The sequence below is a fragment of the Pleurodeles waltl genome, chromosome 8 (genome assembly GCF_031143425.1).
Source record: "Pleurodeles waltl isolate 20211129_DDA chromosome 8, aPleWal1.hap1.20221129, whole genome shotgun sequence".
Classification (NCBI taxonomy): domain Eukaryota; kingdom Metazoa; phylum Chordata; class Amphibia; order Caudata; family Salamandridae; genus Pleurodeles; species Pleurodeles waltl.
Window position 1 is genome coordinate 1,485,218,843 of NC_090447.1, and position 19,518 is coordinate 1,485,238,360.

The window sequence follows — 19,518 nt, forward strand, 5'->3', positions numbered from 1 at the left end:
CACGCCGTTCCTTTCGCTGGAAGGACAGGAACATTTAATTATAAATGCACAAACATGTTCTAAGGCCCCCACACCGCCTGGCCCCCGCCTCGTACAACAAACAGGCTTCACCGTGCCCCGTGGGCTCGCCCCTCCTGGTCTGACAGACACCTCAGCCCCTGTGGTTTTGTGTTTGTGTCTCTAGTGTCGCCCACGAGTGCAGCTTTACTTCCTCTGAGCTCGGTCCGACGTCGGCTGTGGCGTTGTTCAGTCCCCAGAGAAGGCCCTGTGTACTGAAGATGGAGGGCAGCAGTTGCCACCGCCTGCCCAGGGCCCCAGTGCTGTGGCACGCACTGGCACTGGCCGTGACCAGCCTGTCAGGTATGGACGTCAGCGATGCTGCCAGTTTATCGGGTGACAGAGTTGTTCAACTGAGCCCAGGAATTGTATTCTAGAGCTTGTATAGCGCTTACTGTGGCATTTCTGGTGTCAAAGCGCATAGCTACACATAGCATACTACATCGTGTAAGGAGCTGTGGCTGGAAGGGGTTTGTCTTTAGGACCATGTGGGAAGTGTTTCCGTGGCATGTGTGATAACCGAATAGAGGCGATTACATACAGGCCAACCCTCCCGATTCAGGCTGTAGACTACCTATTTCAAGGCTAGTCTCCAGCCTCCCGATTCCTGCAGGTAAAAACACGATTCCTCTGCGGGCTTCAGCTGACAGGGCCTGGTCGTGTGTAACTCGTAGTAAGTTCTGCCAGTGACCTGCTCCTGCAGGCCAGCACCCAGCACTTGCATCACGCTCTCTCTGTATGCACTGCCAGTGACCTGCTCCTGCAGGCCAGCACCCAGCACTTGCATCACGCTCTCTCTGTATGCACCGCCAGTGACCTGCTCCTGCAGGCCAGCGCACAGCACTTGCATCACCTCTTTCTGTATGCGCTGTCAGTGACCTGTTCCTGCAGGCCAGCACCCAGCACTTGCATCACGCTCTCTCTGTATGCACTGCCAGTGACCTGCTCCTGCAGGCCAGTGCACAGCACTTGCATCACCTCTTTCTGTATGCGCTGCCAGTGACCTGCTCCTGCAGGCCACTGCACAGCACTTGCATCACGCTCTCTCTGTATGCACTGCCAGTGACCTGCTCCTGCAGGCCAGCGCACAGCACTTGCATCACGCTCTCTCTGGTTGCCACAGCGCTTTCTCCCTGCTCCTGACAGGTAAGGAAAAAAACGTACATTTGCGTATATAATATCCGATCCTGCATCAGCAGACTTGCAAATCCCATATAAAGCACTAACGCAATTCAGGTCCCAATAGAAGTCAATGGGGAAAATACATCCCCTCCATCTCTTTCTAGAAATGTCCCACTTTTCTCTTCTATAATGCTGGCATGTACCTGATAATAGTGCTATGGGAAGCAGGGCCAACATGAGCACTGGTGGATCCCAGAGCGACAATCTTTGTTGGAGCCCACTACCACCCCATTACAACCTTCTTCACGAATGCCTTTATACCGCCCTACAGTGGTGCCCCACATCTTTCCTTAGCGTTTCTTAACGTTTATTTATTTTATAGCACTGCTGATCCCAAAGTATTGCACAGATACAATGAGTCATACAAGTGTGGTATTAAATGTACAGGAAATGTTACTTAAGACAATAAGGACTACAAGGTGTGGGAGTCACATCATCAATTCTGGTAAGCATTATATGTTAGGAGTGCTTGGTGTGGAGAAACAAAAGGGCAGATTCCTAAGATTTCACACAGCACTGTAACCAAAGTTGCTGTGCTGCGTTGCATGAAAATGAGGGAGCACAACAGTATCATATGTACTTAGATATGGTACTGTTGCTCTCTAGTATTGATGTACTTTAGACTGCCTTGCACTAAAACACACACCCATGCCTGATAGTGCCATGGTGTGTGTTGTCGGCCATGGGTTATATACCCATCACAAAATCCAGCACAAAATTTTACGCTTTGACAAAGTTTAACACTTTACCACTTTGCAAGTGTTCAGTACTATACAGCACTCGTACAGACTTGGAAATATTTGGAGAAAAAATCCTCCAACTTTAAGCCTACATCAAAGAGGCATAATGCTCAGATGCAAATCCCTTACTACCAAAGTCAGTAGGTAGAGATTAGTGCCAAAAGTCGTGGGTGAGTGCCTGGGAACATCCATGTACCTTTATGGTATGCCTCCTTGCCACAAAGTAGCGCATAGTACTACTTTGTGTTGCTTTAGGGCTACTATCCAATGCAATTCAGGATTTTTGCTGGTAAGTAAACCTCAAAAGAATACTTTACACCAGGTTAGAGTCACTTTGGTGATGCAAACCAGGCACAAAGTATTAGTAAATCTGCCCCATGATCTCAGAATTTTAAATGCAACATACTGACTGGGGGTTACTTACTATTAAAATTGTAATACTACCTGAAGGAACACTTTTAGCACCATAAGAATAACATAAAATTGAGGAAAAAAACAATATGTTTCTAAACCTAGGCCGTGCAATTCGAATGCAGCGCTTTGACACCTGTTCAAAGGTCAATATACTATATTAGAAGTATTGTAACTTTTGAACTCCAAATAACAAAAGGATTTCCGTGACAAAAGCAGTAGCCCATTCAGCTAGCTACATAAAGTACAAATCTATGGTATACATGTTACACGTTGTGGTTTCCACAGGAAATATAACCCTCTGTGCTACATTATAATGAGTCAAAACTGTGACTGCACAAATCACAGATCTCTCTGTTAGGTGCATTATCACCAGAGTTAGCTTGCCTTTATTAGCTCCTAAAAAATGTCGGGCACACAAAGATCTTTACAGGATGCTGTTATCTAGCCTCAGCATGTGAAAGGGCACCCCCTCGAGCTTGGCACCCAATGCAGTGGCACCAGATGCACCGCCCTGAAACGGGCACTAATGGGATACATTGTTTGGGTGAGGAAGTGTCAGAGAGAGACACACACAGGGCTGTAGTCACGAGGGGCACCTGAGCGCCGGGCCACCCTATAACAAGCTTTTAACCCCCCCCCCCTCCAAATGACTAAGGCCCTCATTCTGACCTTGGCGGGCGGCGGAGGCCGCCCGCCAAAGTCCCGCCGTCAGATTACCGTTCCGCGGTCGAAAGACCGCGGTGGTCATTCTGACTTTCCCGCTGGGCTGGCGGGCGGTCGCCTTCAGACCGCCCGCCAGCCCAGCGGGAAAGAGGCTTCCACGATGAAGCCGGCTCGAATCGAGCCGGCGGAGTGGAAGCTGTGCGACGGGTGCAGTTGCACCCGTCGCGTATTTCACTGTCTGCGCAGCAGACAGTGAAATACATGTAGGGGCCCTCTTACGGGGGCCCCTGCAATGCCCATGCCAGTGGCATGGGCACTGCAGGGGCCCCCAGGGGCCCCGCGACCCCCCCTACCGCCATCCGGATCCCGGCGGTCCGACCGCCGGGATCTGGATGGCGGTAGGGGGGGTCGGAATCCCCGCGGCGGTGCAGCAAGCTGCGCCGCCGTGGAGGATTCAATGGGGCGGCGGTACACTGGCGGGAGCCCGCCAGTGGTGCCGGTCCGACCGCGGCTTTACCGCCGCGGTCGGAATCCCCATTGGAGCACCGCCGGCCTGTCGGCGGTGCTCCCGCGGTCCTCCGCCCTGGCGGTCAAAGACCGCCAGGGTCAGAATGACCACCTAAGACAGCTGGCACAGTATAGAGATGCAGGAGTTCAGAAGGTAAATGAACAATAAAAATATGCCTTTAAATTGTGTTTTTGTCTTGATACATTTGCTGCATGTTCCAGGACCGGTTAAATGCAGGCTATGTCTTCTGACAAACTGCGGCTTACTCTTTTAATGTGGAGATGTTTTTTTCTGAAAAGTGAGAAAAGAGTGACTTTGTAAAAATGGACTATGTGACAACCTCCATGGGGTACACATGGGGCCACTGGAATTAGGCAGCTGGAGAGGCCTAAATTATGGGGCAATGTTGACTAAATTTTGTCGAAAGAAAACACAAATTAGACAGCTTAATGAAGCACATTATGTGATAGTATAACTTAATTATTTTCTAATTTTACACGTTAGCACTCTCTGGACAAAAGTTGCACTTGATTACTATCAGCTTCACATCCAACTACAAATATAAGTAACTGATAGGTGACCAGTCAACCTTTGCAAAGAACCTTCCACTGCATGGCAGCACATGTTGTTGCATTTTAGTAACTTCAGATCAATTTGAACTAGAAAGAAAATGTGTTTTTTGGTTAAATCTGCAGATTGTACAGCAGATGATGGATTACGTGGCAAATGCGGTGTAGGAAAGTACCATCTTGCCTGGCATTTTACCCTCATTTCTACATGTATATCAGTTTGTTTTTGCCTGTCTCATTGGAATCCTGCTAGCCAGGACCCCAGTGTTCATAGTTTGTGGCCTGAATGTGTATACCTGTGTAGTGACTAACTGTGTCACTGAGGCTTTGCTAACCAGAACTTCAGTGCTTATGCTCTCTCTGCCTTTAAATTTGTCACTATAGGCTAGTGACCACTTTTACCAATTTTAATTGGCACACTGGAACACCCTTATAATTCCCTAGTATATGGTACCTAGGTACCCAGGGTATTGGGGTTTCAGGAGATCCCTATGGGCTGCAGCATTTCTTTTGTCACCCGTAGGGAGCTCAGACAAACCTTTACACAGGACTGCCACTGCAGCCTGAGTGAAATAACGCACATGTTATTTCACAGCCATTTTCACTGCACGTAAGTAACTTATAAGACACCTATATGTCTAATCTTCACTTGCTGAAGGTTGGGTGCAAAGTTACTAAGTGTGAGGGCACCCTTGCAGTAGCAAAGGTGCCCCCACATCGTTCAGGGCCATTTCTCTGAATTTTGTGAACGCGGGGACACCATTACACGCGTGCACTACATATAGGTCAATACCTATATGTAGCTTCACAATGGTAACTCCAAACATGGCCATGTAACATGTCTAAGATCATGGAATTGTCCCCCCATGCCAAATCAGGTATTGGGGAGCCAATTCCATGCATCCCCGGGGCTCCACTATGGACACCGGGTACTGCCAAACCAGATCTCTGGGGTTTTCTCTGCAGCTACCGATGCTGCCACCCCACAGACAGGGTTCTGCCCTCCTGGGGTCTGGGCAGCCTAGTCCCAGGAAGGCAGAACAACGAATTTCCTCTGAGAGAGGGTGTTACACCCTCTCCCTTTGGAAATAGGTGTTAAAGGCTGGGGAGGGGTAGCCCCTCCCAGCCTCTGGAAATGCTTTGAAGGACACAGATGGTGCCCTCCTTGCATAAGCCAGTCTACACCAGTTTAGGGAACCCCCAGTCCCTGCTCTGGCATGAAACTTGGCAAAGGAACGGGGAGTGACCACTCCCCTGTCCATCACCACCCCAGGGGTGGTGTCCAGAGCTCTTCCAGTGTGTCTCAGACCTCTGCCATCTTGGATCCAGAGGTGTGGGGGCACTCTGGAGGCCTCTGAGTGGCCAGTGCCAGTAAGTGACGTCAGAGACCCCTCCTGATAAGTGCTTACCTGACTAGGTGGCCAGTCCTCCTCTGAGGGCTATTTAGGGTCTCTCCAGTGGGCTTTTCCTCAGATAACGAATTGCAAGAATTCACCAGAGTTCCTCTGCACCTTTCTCTTCGACTTCTGCCAAGGATCGACCGCTGACTGCTCCAGGACGCCTGCAAAACTGCAACAAAGTAGCAATAAGACTACCAGCGACATTGTAGCGCCTAATCCTGCTGGCTTTCTCGACTGTCTCCTGGTGGTGCATGCTTTGGGGGCTGCCTGCCTTCATCCTGCACTGCAAGCTACAAAGAAATCTCCTGTGGGGTGACGGAAACTTCCCCCTGCTCCAGCAGGCACCAAACTTCAGCGTCACCAGTACTCTGGGAACCCTCTCATCCTGACAAGCAGGGCCCCTGGAACGCAGGTGGTGGACTCAGGTGACCCAGACTGTCCAGTGGTCCAACTGTCCAAATTTGGAGGAGGTAAGTCCTTGCCTCCCCTCTCCGGACAGTAATCCTGTGCACCACGTGATCTGCAGCTACAAGGGCTTCTGTGCACATTTCACAAACTCCTGCATGCACTGCCAAGACTAGGTCCCCAGCACTCTGTCCTGCGATGCTCAGCTCCCAGAGCTGATCTCCGGTGTCGTGGAACCCTCTTTTGCAGTGTTTAGATGACCGCCGTGTTCAGACTTCATGAACCTGTGTTCAAGGACTTCTGTGGGTGCTACCTTCTTGTGCATGGGCTCTCAACGTTGCTGGGGGCCCCCTCTGTCTTCTCTCCCAAGTGGCGACATCCTGGTCCTTCCTGGGCCTGGGCAGAACCCTTTTTCTTCAACCGTGACTCTTGTAGCTAGCAAGGCTTGTTTGCGGTATTTTGACAAGGGAAACAACACTGCACCCTCCAGCACGTTGTAGGTCATCTTCTACATGAAGGAGAAGTTCCTAGCACCTTTCGTGGTTGCAGAATCTTCAGCTTCTTCCAGCCAGAGGCAGCCATTTTGCACCTTCATCTGGGGTTTAGTGGGCTCCTGCCCCCCCCCCCCCCCCCGGACACTTTCGCGACTCTTGGACTTGGTCCCCTTCCTTTGCAGGTTCTCAGGTCCAGAAATCCGTATTAAGTGCTTTGCAGTCTGTTGTGGACTTTGCAAAATCCTCTATCACTACTTTAGTGTGTTTCTGAGGAAATAGTAGTATTTTACTCCTACTTTCCAGGGTCTTGGAGTGGGGTATCTTGGACACCCTTAGTGTTTTCTTACACTCCCAGCGACCCTCTACACACTACACCAGCCTAGGGGTCCATTTATGGTTTGCATTCCACTTTCTTAGTAGATGGTTTGTGTTGCCCCTAGGCCTATTGCATCCTATTGTATTCTACAGTGTTTGCACTACTTTCTGACTGTTTTACTTACCTAATTTGGTTTGTTGTGTATATTTTGTGTATTTTACTTACATCCTCGGGGAGTGTATCCTCTGAGATATTTTTGGCACATTGTCACTAAAGTAAAGTACCTTTATTTTTAGTAACTCTGAGTATTGTCTTTCTTATGATTTAGTACCTATATGCAATAAGTGGTATAGTAGGAGCTTTGCATTTCTCCTAGTTGAGCCTAAGCTGCTCTGCTATAGCTACCTCTATCAGCCTAAGCTGCTAGAACACTACTACTCTACTAATAAGGGATAACTGGACCTGGCGCAAGGTGTAAGTACCATTGGTACCCACTGTAAGCCAGCCAGCCTCCTACATGCGGCAAAATCATAATCATGCAGAAAAGGCTGGGCCGGATTCGCATAAGTAAACTTAGACCAAAAGTTTAACTTTACTTGTAGTAAAGTTAGACTTTTGGTCTAAGTTTAGACTTTTAGTCTAAACTTCCACCAAGAGTCTAAACTTACACCAAAAGTCTAACTTTATTTGTAGTAAAGTTAGACATTTGGTCTAAATTTGAACTTTTGATCTAAACTTAGACCAACAGTCTAAAGTTAGACCAAAAGTTTAACTTAACTCTTGGTAAAGTTAAACTTTAGGTCTAAACTTAGACTTCTGGTCTAAACTTGGACTATTGGTCTAAGTTTACCTTTGTGAATCAGGCCCACTGTGTCTGCAAAATTGCTTTATTTCAGTGGCACTGTATACAGGGAGTGTGAAAATAAATATTGTAGGATGTCAATTTGTTTTTAATTCACACAAAAATTAAATACAGTAAATGAGCCATGCAAATATTTCAACATATAACATCAGTTAAGAAAGCACAAATGAATCACATTTTGTTTTATAATTTTGAAGTGTGACGGATCATAGCAAACCTCGGTGATGCACAAATTATAAATATTGTGCAGTATTGTACTGCACACTTGTATAGCTCATACTACTTTTATGTGTGGCACCGAAGTGCTTACCTACATGTGCAGCAAGCTACACAATATAGGGTGGTGTATGGTTGTAAGGGTGTTGTCTTTGTTTTGTGATCCTATGTGGGAAGTGTTTCCATATCATGCCTGATGACCACCGAGGTGCATTATCGTATTATGAGATGCAGTACGTAGCAGTGTGGTGGATGATGTAATGTGAGAGACACAGATTTGCAGTTTATGGTTTTTCAGTACGCTGGCAGCTTTGAACAGCTCTGCAGGTCCCTGTATGGTTTTTCTTATGATTATTGTCAACTTAGCTGCTTATTCCACTGGGCTGTTCAAGAAGAAACTTTTGGGCAGATTTTATATTTCACAGGACGCAGCTGAGCAAGGCAACGATGTGCTGCACTGCATACAAAATAGCAGAAATGTGCCATATTTATAAAGGTATGGCACATGTGTGCTGTCTACAAGCACTGGCGCACTATGTGCTGCCTAGCCACATGATTTGCACCACTGCACTATGAAGCAATTGGGCCTATTGTTACGGGAAGATTGCTTTTGTGCAGGAAGGTACAACTTCCTGCACAAAAGCAATCCTTAGAGGCCTATTCCTCTTTCTAGGTGTCCTGCAGAATGAGGAAGTACCAAGGAGAAATAAAGATATTTCTCATTGTTATGCCTCACTGGGGAAACCATAGCATTGTGACGCATTCCCAGGTTTACTAGCTTTAGTAAATCTGGGTTGCACCAAAATCCATATGTGGATGCATGGGAATGTGTTGCACTTGGCCCTCTCAGCAGGGTCACCCCTAAACTTTCTGCCTTCACCCATCCTATGTTGCTTAATTTGTTTTGTTGGCTTTAGGACCCTGTGCACTTTATGTTTACGATCTCTTTTACTGATTTTAAATGGTAGGAACAATACAACTTTTCCCACCTACAACCACTGGCCGGTGGGAAGGGAGAGGCAAGAAAGGAAAAAAGAGACGGAAGAAATGGGGAAAATAACAGTGGGGGAGGCACCTTATTTGCAGCCAAGTAGTGTCATTGTTCAATGGGTATGCCCAGAGTCTGCGTTGCTGACGGGGAATCCTTTGTCGGGGGTATGTCAACTAGTTTACTTAGAAGGGTCAACAGGCCTTATCAGTCGGAAGATGCATAGGTATGATGGGCAGGTTAGTTCCCTGAACTCCTCTGACATGCATTGGCTAGAGGGGCCCCATGTTTTATCAAAGAAAGGCAGCGTGCCAGTCGCTGCTGCTGTCACTTTTTCCATACCCATGAGGGCCCATAACTTTTGTAGCCAGTCAGTATGAGAGGGAATGGTCTCTGAACACCAGCGCACCATTAGTAGTTGTTTAGCAGCTCCCAGAGCCAAAGTAACAGCCCAACCCTTATGTGTGCAAAGCATATATGTGTGGGGGGTTGGGAAGGCCCAGCAAGATGTAACTAGGGAACCGTGGTATGTTAGTGTTGTGTATTTCATCTATCGTTTGGAGGATTGTGGGCCAAAAAGAAGCAATTTTTGGGCAGTGCCTCAATATATGAGCAAGTGTGCTTTCCTGTCTGCACCCACTCCATCATCTGTCATCACCATGCGTTCTCTATTTAGCCATCCGTGCAGGTGTATAATACATGTAATGGGCTATTTTCAAAAACATTTCCTTGGTGGTTGTGGCGCGCGCTGTTACTCACGTCTGGTGAAGGACATCTTGCCATTCCCTATCTGTGAATGTGCGCTTGCATTCCGATTCCCATCTGCACCTCGCTGGTGTTGTGGAGAGTGCGGGAGGTGCGGGAAGGCATAAATATCGGACAGGAGTTGTTTTTCCGTTTCTCTAGTTAGTAGCCACTGTTCAAAGCGTGTGAGGGGTCGACTCGCATGTGGACGTATCGCAGGGGAGGTTACCCAGTGATGGATGGCAGATATTACCAGTGTGTGGTTGCCGGAAGACCGTATTCTGCTTGGAGACTGTTGAAGTCCAGGACTCCATCCCTATCAAAGAGGCCGCCAATCCTCTTGCAATGTGATTCCTGGCAGGATATAAAAGTGAGATCACTGACCGCAGGAGGAAAATCTGGGTTACCGATAAGTGGCGTCTGTGGGGAGACCGGTATGGATAGCCCTTTCATAACCTGTACTTGGTCCCATGCTCCCAGCGTAGCCTGCAGGATAAGGGAAACATACACCCGGGTGGTCGATGCTTCCTTGGCAGCCATGGCACCTTCCAAATATGGACTCCTGCCAGTCTGGTCAATAAAGCACCAGTATTTCTCCATCAGAGGTCGGGCCCATTCAACCATGTAATGCAGCTGAGCAGCATAATAATAACTCAGGAGATGCGGAACTCCCAGCCCCCCCTCTGTCTGTGGTAAGTATGTCTGGGTCTTCGGCATTCTAGCCCTCCTACCGCTACAAATATACTCCCAGATAAGTGCTTGCAGCTTGTCTAGAAGGTTGGGAGGCGGTTGCAGTGGCAGGGTCTGCATAAGATAGAGTATTTTAGGCAGAAGTGTCATCTTAATTGCAGCTAAATGGCCCAGCCAAGAGAGGCCATAGGCCTTCCATCTCATCAGTCCAGAGCATGTGATGTCTAATATCCTATCACAGTTATAAGCTACTGTCGCCTCATGTGTGGGAAGTATCCGCGGGCCCAGGTATGTGATTCCTTGTGTGGCCCATGGGAAGGGGAGACCCACCTTCAAGGAAGCCCTTTAAACCTCAGGGATGGTAAGGTTCAGTATGGATGATTTAGTGAGACTGGTTTTAAAGCCTGAAACTTTGCTGAATGCCGTCAATCCCGCCATGACCCCAGGGAGGGAAGTTTAGGACTGGGACAGGTGGAGCAGCAGGTCGTCCGTATAGAGAGCAAGTTTATGCGATCTGCCACCCATTGGCAAGCCGAATATGTCTGGGTGTTGTGTGTACACTCAGCGAAGGGCTCCATATATAGAGCAAATAATAGGGGCGAGAGGGGGCATCCGTGTTGTGTGCCCCTTAAGATTGGGAATTGCTGGGACATTTCTCCATTTGCAACCACCATGCCTCTAGGTTTATCGTAATTGCAACAGATCCACTCATGGAACCTGGGACCAAGTCCCAGATGCCGCAAGACCACCTGGATACCTCAAAGGCTTTCTCCCCATCAATGGAGAGGAGGAGGGCCAGAATTTGGGAGCAGTGGACCTTATTCAATAGATTATATAATCTCTTAGTGTTGTCGCTACATGAACGTTCCGGGATGAACCGAGTTTTATCTGGATCAACCAGGCCCTGCATATACAGGTTCAGCCTGCGGGCCAAAATTCCCGTGAAGATCTTAGCATCCGCATTCAATAATGTAATGGGTTGGTAGGAGGAGCATAGGTGCAGGTCCTTCCCCGGTTTTGGAATAATGGTCACCATATTCAGTTGCAACGTAGGGGAAAAGGGCTGGGTCCTGCTTAGCAAATTATACCGCCAAGCCAGCACAGGAGCTAGCTGGGTTCCAAAAGATTGATAAAATTCTGCTCCAAAGCCGTCCGCACCTGGCGCTTTACCTATTTGCAAATGGTGTATAGTCGCAAGGACCTCAGTGGGTGTGATATCCCTCTCCAATAAGTCACTATCTGCGGGAGATCCGGGGCAGAGAGGCGGAGTCCAAATAGTCCTCCATGCTGTTAACGTCGAGCTCTTCCATGGAATATAAGTCTGAGTAAACCACTCAAACTGATGCAGAGTTAGCTCTTCCTGGCAAGTCAGGGTACCATCAGGGATCCGCAACTCTGCTACTCTTCGTCCCGTGGCCTGTGTACAGAGGCAGTGGGCCAGTAGGCAGCCCACCTTATTTCCCCCTGTAGGAAAGTACCATCTTGCCTGGCATGTTACCCCTATTTTTACTTGTGTGTCAGTTTGTTTTTGCCTGTCTCACTGGGATCCTGCTAGCCAGGACCCCAGTGCTCATAGTTTGTGGCCTGAATGTGTTCTCTGTGTGGTGCCTAACTGTGTTACTGGGGCTCTGCTAACCCGAAACTCAGTGCTTATGCTCTCTCTGCCTTTAAAATTGTCACTGCAGGCTAGTGACCATTTTATCAATTTTGATTGGCACACTGGAACACCCTTATAATTCCCTAGTATATTGTACGTAGGTACCCAGGGTATTGGGGTTCCAGGAGATCCCTATGGGCTGCAGCATTTCTTTTGCCACCCATAGGGAGTTCAGACAATTCTTACACAGGACTGCCACTGCAGCCTGAGAGAAATAACGTCCACGTTATTTCACAGCCATTTTACATTGCACTTAAGTAACTTATAAATCACCTAAATATCTAACCCTCACTTGGTGAAGGTTAGGTGCAAAGTTACTAAGTGTGAGGGCACCCTGACACTAGCCAAGGTGCCCCCCACATTGTTCAGGGAAATTTCCCCGGACTTTGTGAGAGTGGGGACACCATTACACGTGTGCACTACATATAGGTCAATACCTATATGTAGCTTCACAATGATAACTCCGAACATGGCCATGTAACATGTCTAAGATAATGTAATTGCCCCCCCATGCCAAATCTGGTATTGGGGTGACAATCCCATGCATCCCCGGGGCTCTAGCATGGACCCCGGGTACTGCCAAATTAGCTCTCTGGGGTTTTCACTGCAGCTACCGCTGCTGCCAACCCAAAGACAGGCTTCTGCCCTCCTGGGGTCTGGGCAGCCCAGTCCCAGGAATGCAGAACAAAGGATTTCCTTTGAGAGAGGGTGTTACACCCTCTCCTTGTGGAAATAGGTGTTAAGGGCTGGGGAGGAGTAGCCTCCCCCAGCCTCTGGAAATGCTTTGAAGGGCACAGATGGTGCCCTCTTTATATAATCCAGGCTATACCAGTTCAGGGAGCCCCAGTTCCTGCTCTGGCAGGAAACTGGACAAAGTAAAGGGGAGTGACCACTCACCTGTCCATCACCACTCCAGGGTTGGTACCCAGAGCTCCTCCAGTGTGTCCCAGACCTCTGCCATCTTGAATGCAGAGGTGTGAGGGCACAATGGAGGCCTCTGAGTGGCCAGTGCCAGCAGGGGACGCCAGAGACCCCTCCTGATAGGTGCTTACCTGGTTAGGTGTCCAATCCTACTCTGAGGGCTATTTAGGGTCTCTCCTGTGGGTTTCTCTTCAGATGACGAATGCAAGAGCTCACCAGAGTTCCTCTGCATCTCCCTCTTCGACTTCTGGCAAGGATCGACCGCTGACTGCTCCAGGACGCCTGCAATACTGCAACAAAGTAGCAAGAAGACTACCAGTGACATTGTAGCGCCTAATCCTGCCGGCTTTCTCGACTGTTTCCTGGTGGTGCATGCCCTGAGGGCAGCCTGCCTTCTTCCTGTACTGGAAGCCAAGAAGAAATCTCCTGTGGGTCGACGGAATCTTCCCCCAGGCACCAAATGTCTGCATCACCAGTCCTCTGAGTCCCCTCTCATCTTGACGAGCGTGGTCCCTGGAACACAGGTTCTGGATCCAAGTGACCCCGACAGTCCAGTGGTCCTTCTGTCCAAATTTGGTGGAGGTAAGTCCTTGCCTCCCAATGCCAGACAGTAATCCTGTGTACTTCATGATCTGCAGCTGCTAGGGCTTCGGTGCATTTTTGCAAGGAATCCTTTGTGCACGGCACAGCCCAGGTTCCCAGAACTCCGTCCTACATTGGTCAACTCGCTGAGTTGACCACCAACTTCGTGGGAACCTCCTTTGTAGTGTTGAGACGACCGCCATGCTCAGATTTCTTGAACGCCTGTTGAACTACTTCTGCGGGTGATTTCTTGTACGCCTGTTCAAGTACTTCTGCGGGTGCTGCCTGCTTCTGCGTGGGCTCTCTGTACTGCTGAGCGCCCTCTCTGTCTCCTCCTCCAAGGGGCGACCTCCTGGTCCTTCCTGGGCCCGGGCAGCACCCATTTTCTTCAACCATGACCTTTGCAGCTAGCAAGGCTTGTTTGCGGTCTTTCTGCATGGAAACAACTCTGCATCCTCCAGCACGCTGTGGGACATCTTCTGTGCAAAGGAGAAGTTCCTGGCATCTTCCGTTAATGCAGAATCTTCAGCTTCTTCCACCCGGAGGCAGCCATTTTGCACCTTCATCCGGAGTTTAGTGGGCTCCTGCCCCCCTGGACACTTTCGTGACTCTTGGACTCAGAGCTGTCCATTGTGCCCTCAGACCTCTGCATCCAGGATGGCAGAGGTCTGGGACACACTGGAGGAGCTTTGGGCTTGTCCAGTTTCACGCATTTGCAGGGCTGGGGGGATCCCTGAACTGGTGTAGACTGGCTTATGCAAGAAGGGCACCATCTGTGCCCTTCAAAGCATTTCCAGAGGCTACTCCTCCCAGGCCCTTCACACCTATTTCCAAAGGGAGAGGGTGTAACACCCTCTCTCAGAGGAAATTCTTTGTTCTGCCTTCCTGGGAATGGGCTGCCGAGGCCCCAGGGGGGCAGAAACCTGTCTGAGGGTTGGCAGCAGCGGTAGCTGCAGAGAAAAACCAGGGAAAGTTAGTTTGGCAGTACCCGGGCTCTATGCTGGAGACCCGGGGATGCATGGAATTGTTCCCTCAATACCAGAATGGTATTGGGGTGACAATTCCATGATCCTAGACATATTACATGGCCATGTTCGGAGTTACCATGATGACGCTACTTATAGGTATTGACCTATATGTAGTGCACGCGTGTAATGGTGTCCCCGCACTCACAAAGTACGGGGAAATTGCCCTGAACAATGCTAGTGCCAAGGTGCCCTCACACTAAGTAACTTTGCACCTAACCTTCACTAAGTGAGGGTTAGACATATAGGTGACTTATTAGTTACTTAAGTGCAGTGTAAAATGGCTGTGAAATAACGTGGATAATATTTCACTCAGGCTGCAGTGGCAGACCTGTGTAAGAATCGTCTGAGCTCCCTATGGGTGGCAAAAGAAATGCTGCAGCCCATAGGGATCTCCTGGAACCCCAATACCCCGGGTACCTAGGTAGCATATACTAGGGAATTATAAGGGTGTTCCAGTGTGCCAATCAGAATTGGTAGAATTAGTCACTAGCCTGCAGTGACAATTTTAAAAGCAGAGAAAGTATAAACACTGAGGTCCTGGTTAGCAGAGCCTCAGTGATACAGTTAGGCACCACACAGGGAACACATATAGGGCATACTTTATGAGCACTGGGGTCCTGACTAGCAAGATCCCAGTGACACATAGGCAAAAGCAAACATACATACAGTAAAAATGGGGTTAACATGCCAGGCAAGATGGTACTTTCCTACACAACCCCCCTCCCCCCCCCAACGAGGGACAATAAGGCTAACCTTGCCCAGATGAATCTTCATTGTCTAAGTGGAAATATCTGGAGAGTCCATCTGCATTGGAGTGGGTACTCCCAGGTCTATGTTCCACAGTATAGTCCATTCCCTGTAGAGATATGGACCACCTCAACAATTTAGGGTTTTCACCTTTCATTTGTTTTAGCCAAAGTAGAGGTTTGTGGTCTGTCTGAACAATAAACTGAGTACCAAACAGGTATGGTCTCACTTTTTTCAGTGTCCAGACCACAGCAAAGGTCTCCCTCTCTATTGCAGACCAACGCTTTTCTTTAGGGGTCAACCTCCTGCTGATAAAAGCAACAGATTAATCCTGGCCCTCAGTATTAAGCTGTGATAGCACTGCCCCAACCCCCAATTCAGAAGCATCAGCCTAGATTATGAACGTTGTGGAGTAGCAAGGGCTTTTTAGGACAGGTGCAGAGCACATGGCCTGTTTGAGCTCATCAAAAGCTTTTTGACAGCTAGCTGTCCACAATACCTTTTTAGGCATCTTCTAACTAGTGAGGACATTAAGAGGAGGTGCAATGGAGCCATAATTCTTAATAAACCTCCTGTAGTACCCTGTGAGGCCTAAAAAGGTTCTCACCTGGGTTTGAGTTGTAGGGGGAGCCCATTCCATAATGGTCTGGCTCTTCCTCTGCAGTGGTGCAATCTATTCTCCACCTACCAGGTGGCCCAGATAAACCACTTTCCCCTGCCCTATCTGGCACTCTGAGGCCTTGATAGTGAGGCCTGCCTTTTGCAGGGCCTCCAAAACTTTCCACAGGTGGACCAGGTGATCATCTCAGGTGGAGCTAAAGACAGCTATATCATCTGGATATGCTGCACTAAAAGTTTCCAACTCTTGCAGGACTGTGTTCACCAACCTCTGAAAAGTGTCAGGTGCATTTTTCAAACCAAAGGGCATTACTGTGAATTGGTAGTGCCCTCCATTGGTAGAAAATGCAGTCTTGGGTTTTGTATCTTCTGATAACCTAATTTGACAATACGCTGCAGTTAGATCAAAAGTGCTTAGATACTTGGCAGAAGCCAGTGTATCTATGAGCTCATCTGCCCTGGGTATAGGGTGAGCATCTATCTTGGTTACTTGGTTGAGCCCTCTATAGTCAACACAAAAACTCATCTCTCTTTTTCCATCTTTAGTGTGAGGTTTTGGGACAAGCACAACTGGGCTAGCCCTGAGCCTCCAACTCCACTTCAGCCCAAGCTGATGTCTCCAAATCATTGCCTAGTAAGCATTCTACAGGTAATTCAGAGGCTACCACAACTTTCTTTGGACCAGTAACCTCCCCCTAGTTGAGATTCACAACAGCCATGGGGTGGCTAAGTGTGTTACTGTGAGCATCTGCCACTTGGTACTACTGACCAAGTAGGTGTTGATAAGGGTGAACCAGTTGCTCTATCACCATACACTGGCTCCTGTGTCCCTGTAGGCCTCAACTTCAACACCGTTGATTGGGGGTAGTTGCTTGTACTTACCCATATTAAGGGGACAAGCAACCAAGGTGGCAAAGTCAATGCCACCATCAGAGACTAAAACAGCCTCTGTGGTCTCCCTGACAAGACCAACCCCAACTACACTGCCAATAGTGAGCCCAGCTACACCCTTGGATTGGCTAATTGTAGTAGACTTCCCGACACCACTGCTATTACTAGCAGCACTAGAGGTTGCAGTTGGGGTTGTGGTGGTGGGAGGTTTGGTGTTTTTCTTTGGACAAGTGGAATCACTTGCCCAATGGCCGTTTACTTTACATAAATAACACCAAGGCTTTTTCTGATTGTTAGAAGAGGATTTGGACCCACCACCCCCAGAGGAGTTTTTTGGGCCTGGTGAAGACTCAGAATGTTTTTTATCTTTGTCCCCACCCTTGTCAGAAGACTTACCATCCTTCTTGCCATCCTTGTCACCCCCTATATGAACTTTTCTGTTCACTCTTGTTCTGACCCATTTGTCTGCCTTTTTTCCCAATTCTTGGGGAGAGGTCAGATCTGAGTCTACCAAGTACTGGTGCAACAAATCAGACACACAATTGTTAAGAATATGCTCTCTCAGGATCAGATTATACAGGCTTTCATAGTCAGTCACCTTACTGCCATGCACCCAACCCTCCAATGCCTTCACTGAACAGTTTACAAAGTCTGTCCAGTCTTGAGAGGACTCTTTTCTGGAGTCTCTGAACTTAATCCTGTATTGTTCAGTGGTTAAGCCAAATCCATCCAAGAGTGCATCCTTCAAAACTTTGTAGTTATTAGCATCACTTTCTCTGACAGTAAGGAGCCTATCCCTACCCTTACCAGTGACAGATAGCCACAGGATAGCAGCCCACTGCCTTTGAGGGACCAACTGTACCATACAGGCCCTCTCAAGTGCGGCAACCCACTTGTTAATGTCATCCCCCTCCTTGTAAGGGGGGACTATCTTATGCAGGTTTCTGGAATCTTGCTCTCTAACAGGATTGCTATCAAAAACACTGCTGCTGCCACCATGGGGAACTAACCCCAATCTCTGCCTTTCCCTCTCTACATCCAGAGATTCCGTGTCTAAGGCCAGCTGCTGCTATTTAAGCTTCATCCTGACCTCTTCCAACCTCAGCTTTCTGAGTTCCCTTTCCATTAAGTTATCCTCAGGGTGGGAGGCTTGGGAATTGTGAGATACAGAGGAAATATGGGAATTGGCAGAGAGAGACCTGTCCCTAACTGGCTGGACCCTAGTAACCCGGCCTTTAGGAGTGAAAGGTGCCCTACTAATGTGTGACCCCCTCCCACTACCAGTGTCACTAGTTGGCCTGTTAGCTGGCAGGTCTTTGGAAGAACCCTCCCCAGTCTCTTCAGGGAACTCCTCTGAGTCTGACTGGGTACCCTCCCCTCCTACCTCCTGTTCCTGGGATGGGCCAGACTGGTTCTGGTCACTTTCTAGAAGAAGGTTAAAGAGAAAATTTGGTAGGATTCTTGCCAATGCTTAAACCTCTTTCTGTGCAGACACCCCTTAAACCTTTAAAGTTTAAACTCTTGTAGGTTGCCTGAACAATTTGGGGAGTGAGCCCTACTGCAGACATGATAGACAAGGTTTAGGACAGAGAGAGACAAAGTTTTAGAACTTTTGAAAGCACAGAGAAAAAACTTTTAGAAAACTTTAGAAAGTTTTCTGAAACTTTTTAGAAACTTTTAAGAAAGTTTTTAGAAAAGGAAAGTTAAACTGTTTAGTTCAATGTGTATATCTTGAAGTATTTGCCATATGTTTTTCTCATGAAAAGCACCAATGACAAAGTGGTAAAGCAGTTACAAGTACTTATCCCACCGCTGCACCACCAATGTAGGAGGCTGGCCTGGCTTATAGTGGGTACCTTGTGGTACTTACACCTTGTGCCATGTCCAGTTATCCCTTATTAGTAGATTAGAGGTGTTCCAGCAGCTTAGGCTGATAGAGGTAGCTATAGCAGAGCAGCTTAGGCTGAACTAGGAGACATGCAAAGCTCCTACTATACCTCTTATATCGCTTAGCACTATATCATAAGAAAACACAATACTCAGAGTTACTAAAAATAAAGGTACTTTATTTTAGTGACAATGGCGGTCATTACAACATTGGTGGTAAAAGCCGCTTACCGCCGTGCAGAAGACCGCCAACACACCGCCGCGGTCGCGGAATTCCGCCACAGCTATTATGACCCACATCTCGGAATCCGACAAAATTCAGACACCCACACAAGTCCGCCACACCAAAGGTCAGTGATAAACTGGTGAAAACAAAACCGACACCGTCACGCCAACAGAAATACGCCCACACTATCACGACCCACGAATCCACGCGGCGGTCTTTCAACCGCGGTATCCCATTAGCAGTACACACCGCCGCGCTCAGAATACACACACTTCTACAAAACACCGCCACATTGGACAATTCGAAATACACACACCTGATACACATACACACAGCACTCCCACACACCCAATACAATATAAAACACACACCCACATCACCCACAAACCCCTACGACCACAATTACAGAGAGAAGGCCAGAGAGAGACACTACAAACTACTACCAAGCATCCACAGGCACACCAGACCATCACCCACACTACTTCCACTCACAAGACACCACACACCACTACATATCACCACACTTATCACCACATACACCACCCCACACATCACCTACACCACCCCATGGCACGGCAAAGACACCCCAGGTTCTCAGAGGAGGAGCTCAGGGTCATGGTGGAGGAAATCATCTGGGTAGTGCCACAGCTATTTGGAGCATAGGTGCAGCACACCTCAATTGCAAGGAAGATGGAGCTATGGCGAAGAATAGT

General features: G+C 48.3%; 1 protein-coding gene across 1 annotated transcript in view; it reads left to right on the forward strand.

The window, feature by feature from the left end:
* Positions 1-228: 228 nt before the first annotated feature.
* Positions 229-19,518, forward strand: part of TIGIT (T cell immunoreceptor with Ig and ITIM domains) — a 277,764-nt gene continuing 258,474 nt past the window's right edge. The window contains exon 1 of the mRNA XM_069203232.1: positions 229-360. Coding sequence (XP_069059333.1) covers positions 279-360 — 82 coding nt within the window. The 5' untranslated portion in view covers positions 229-278. The remainder of the gene's footprint in view (positions 361-19,518) is intronic.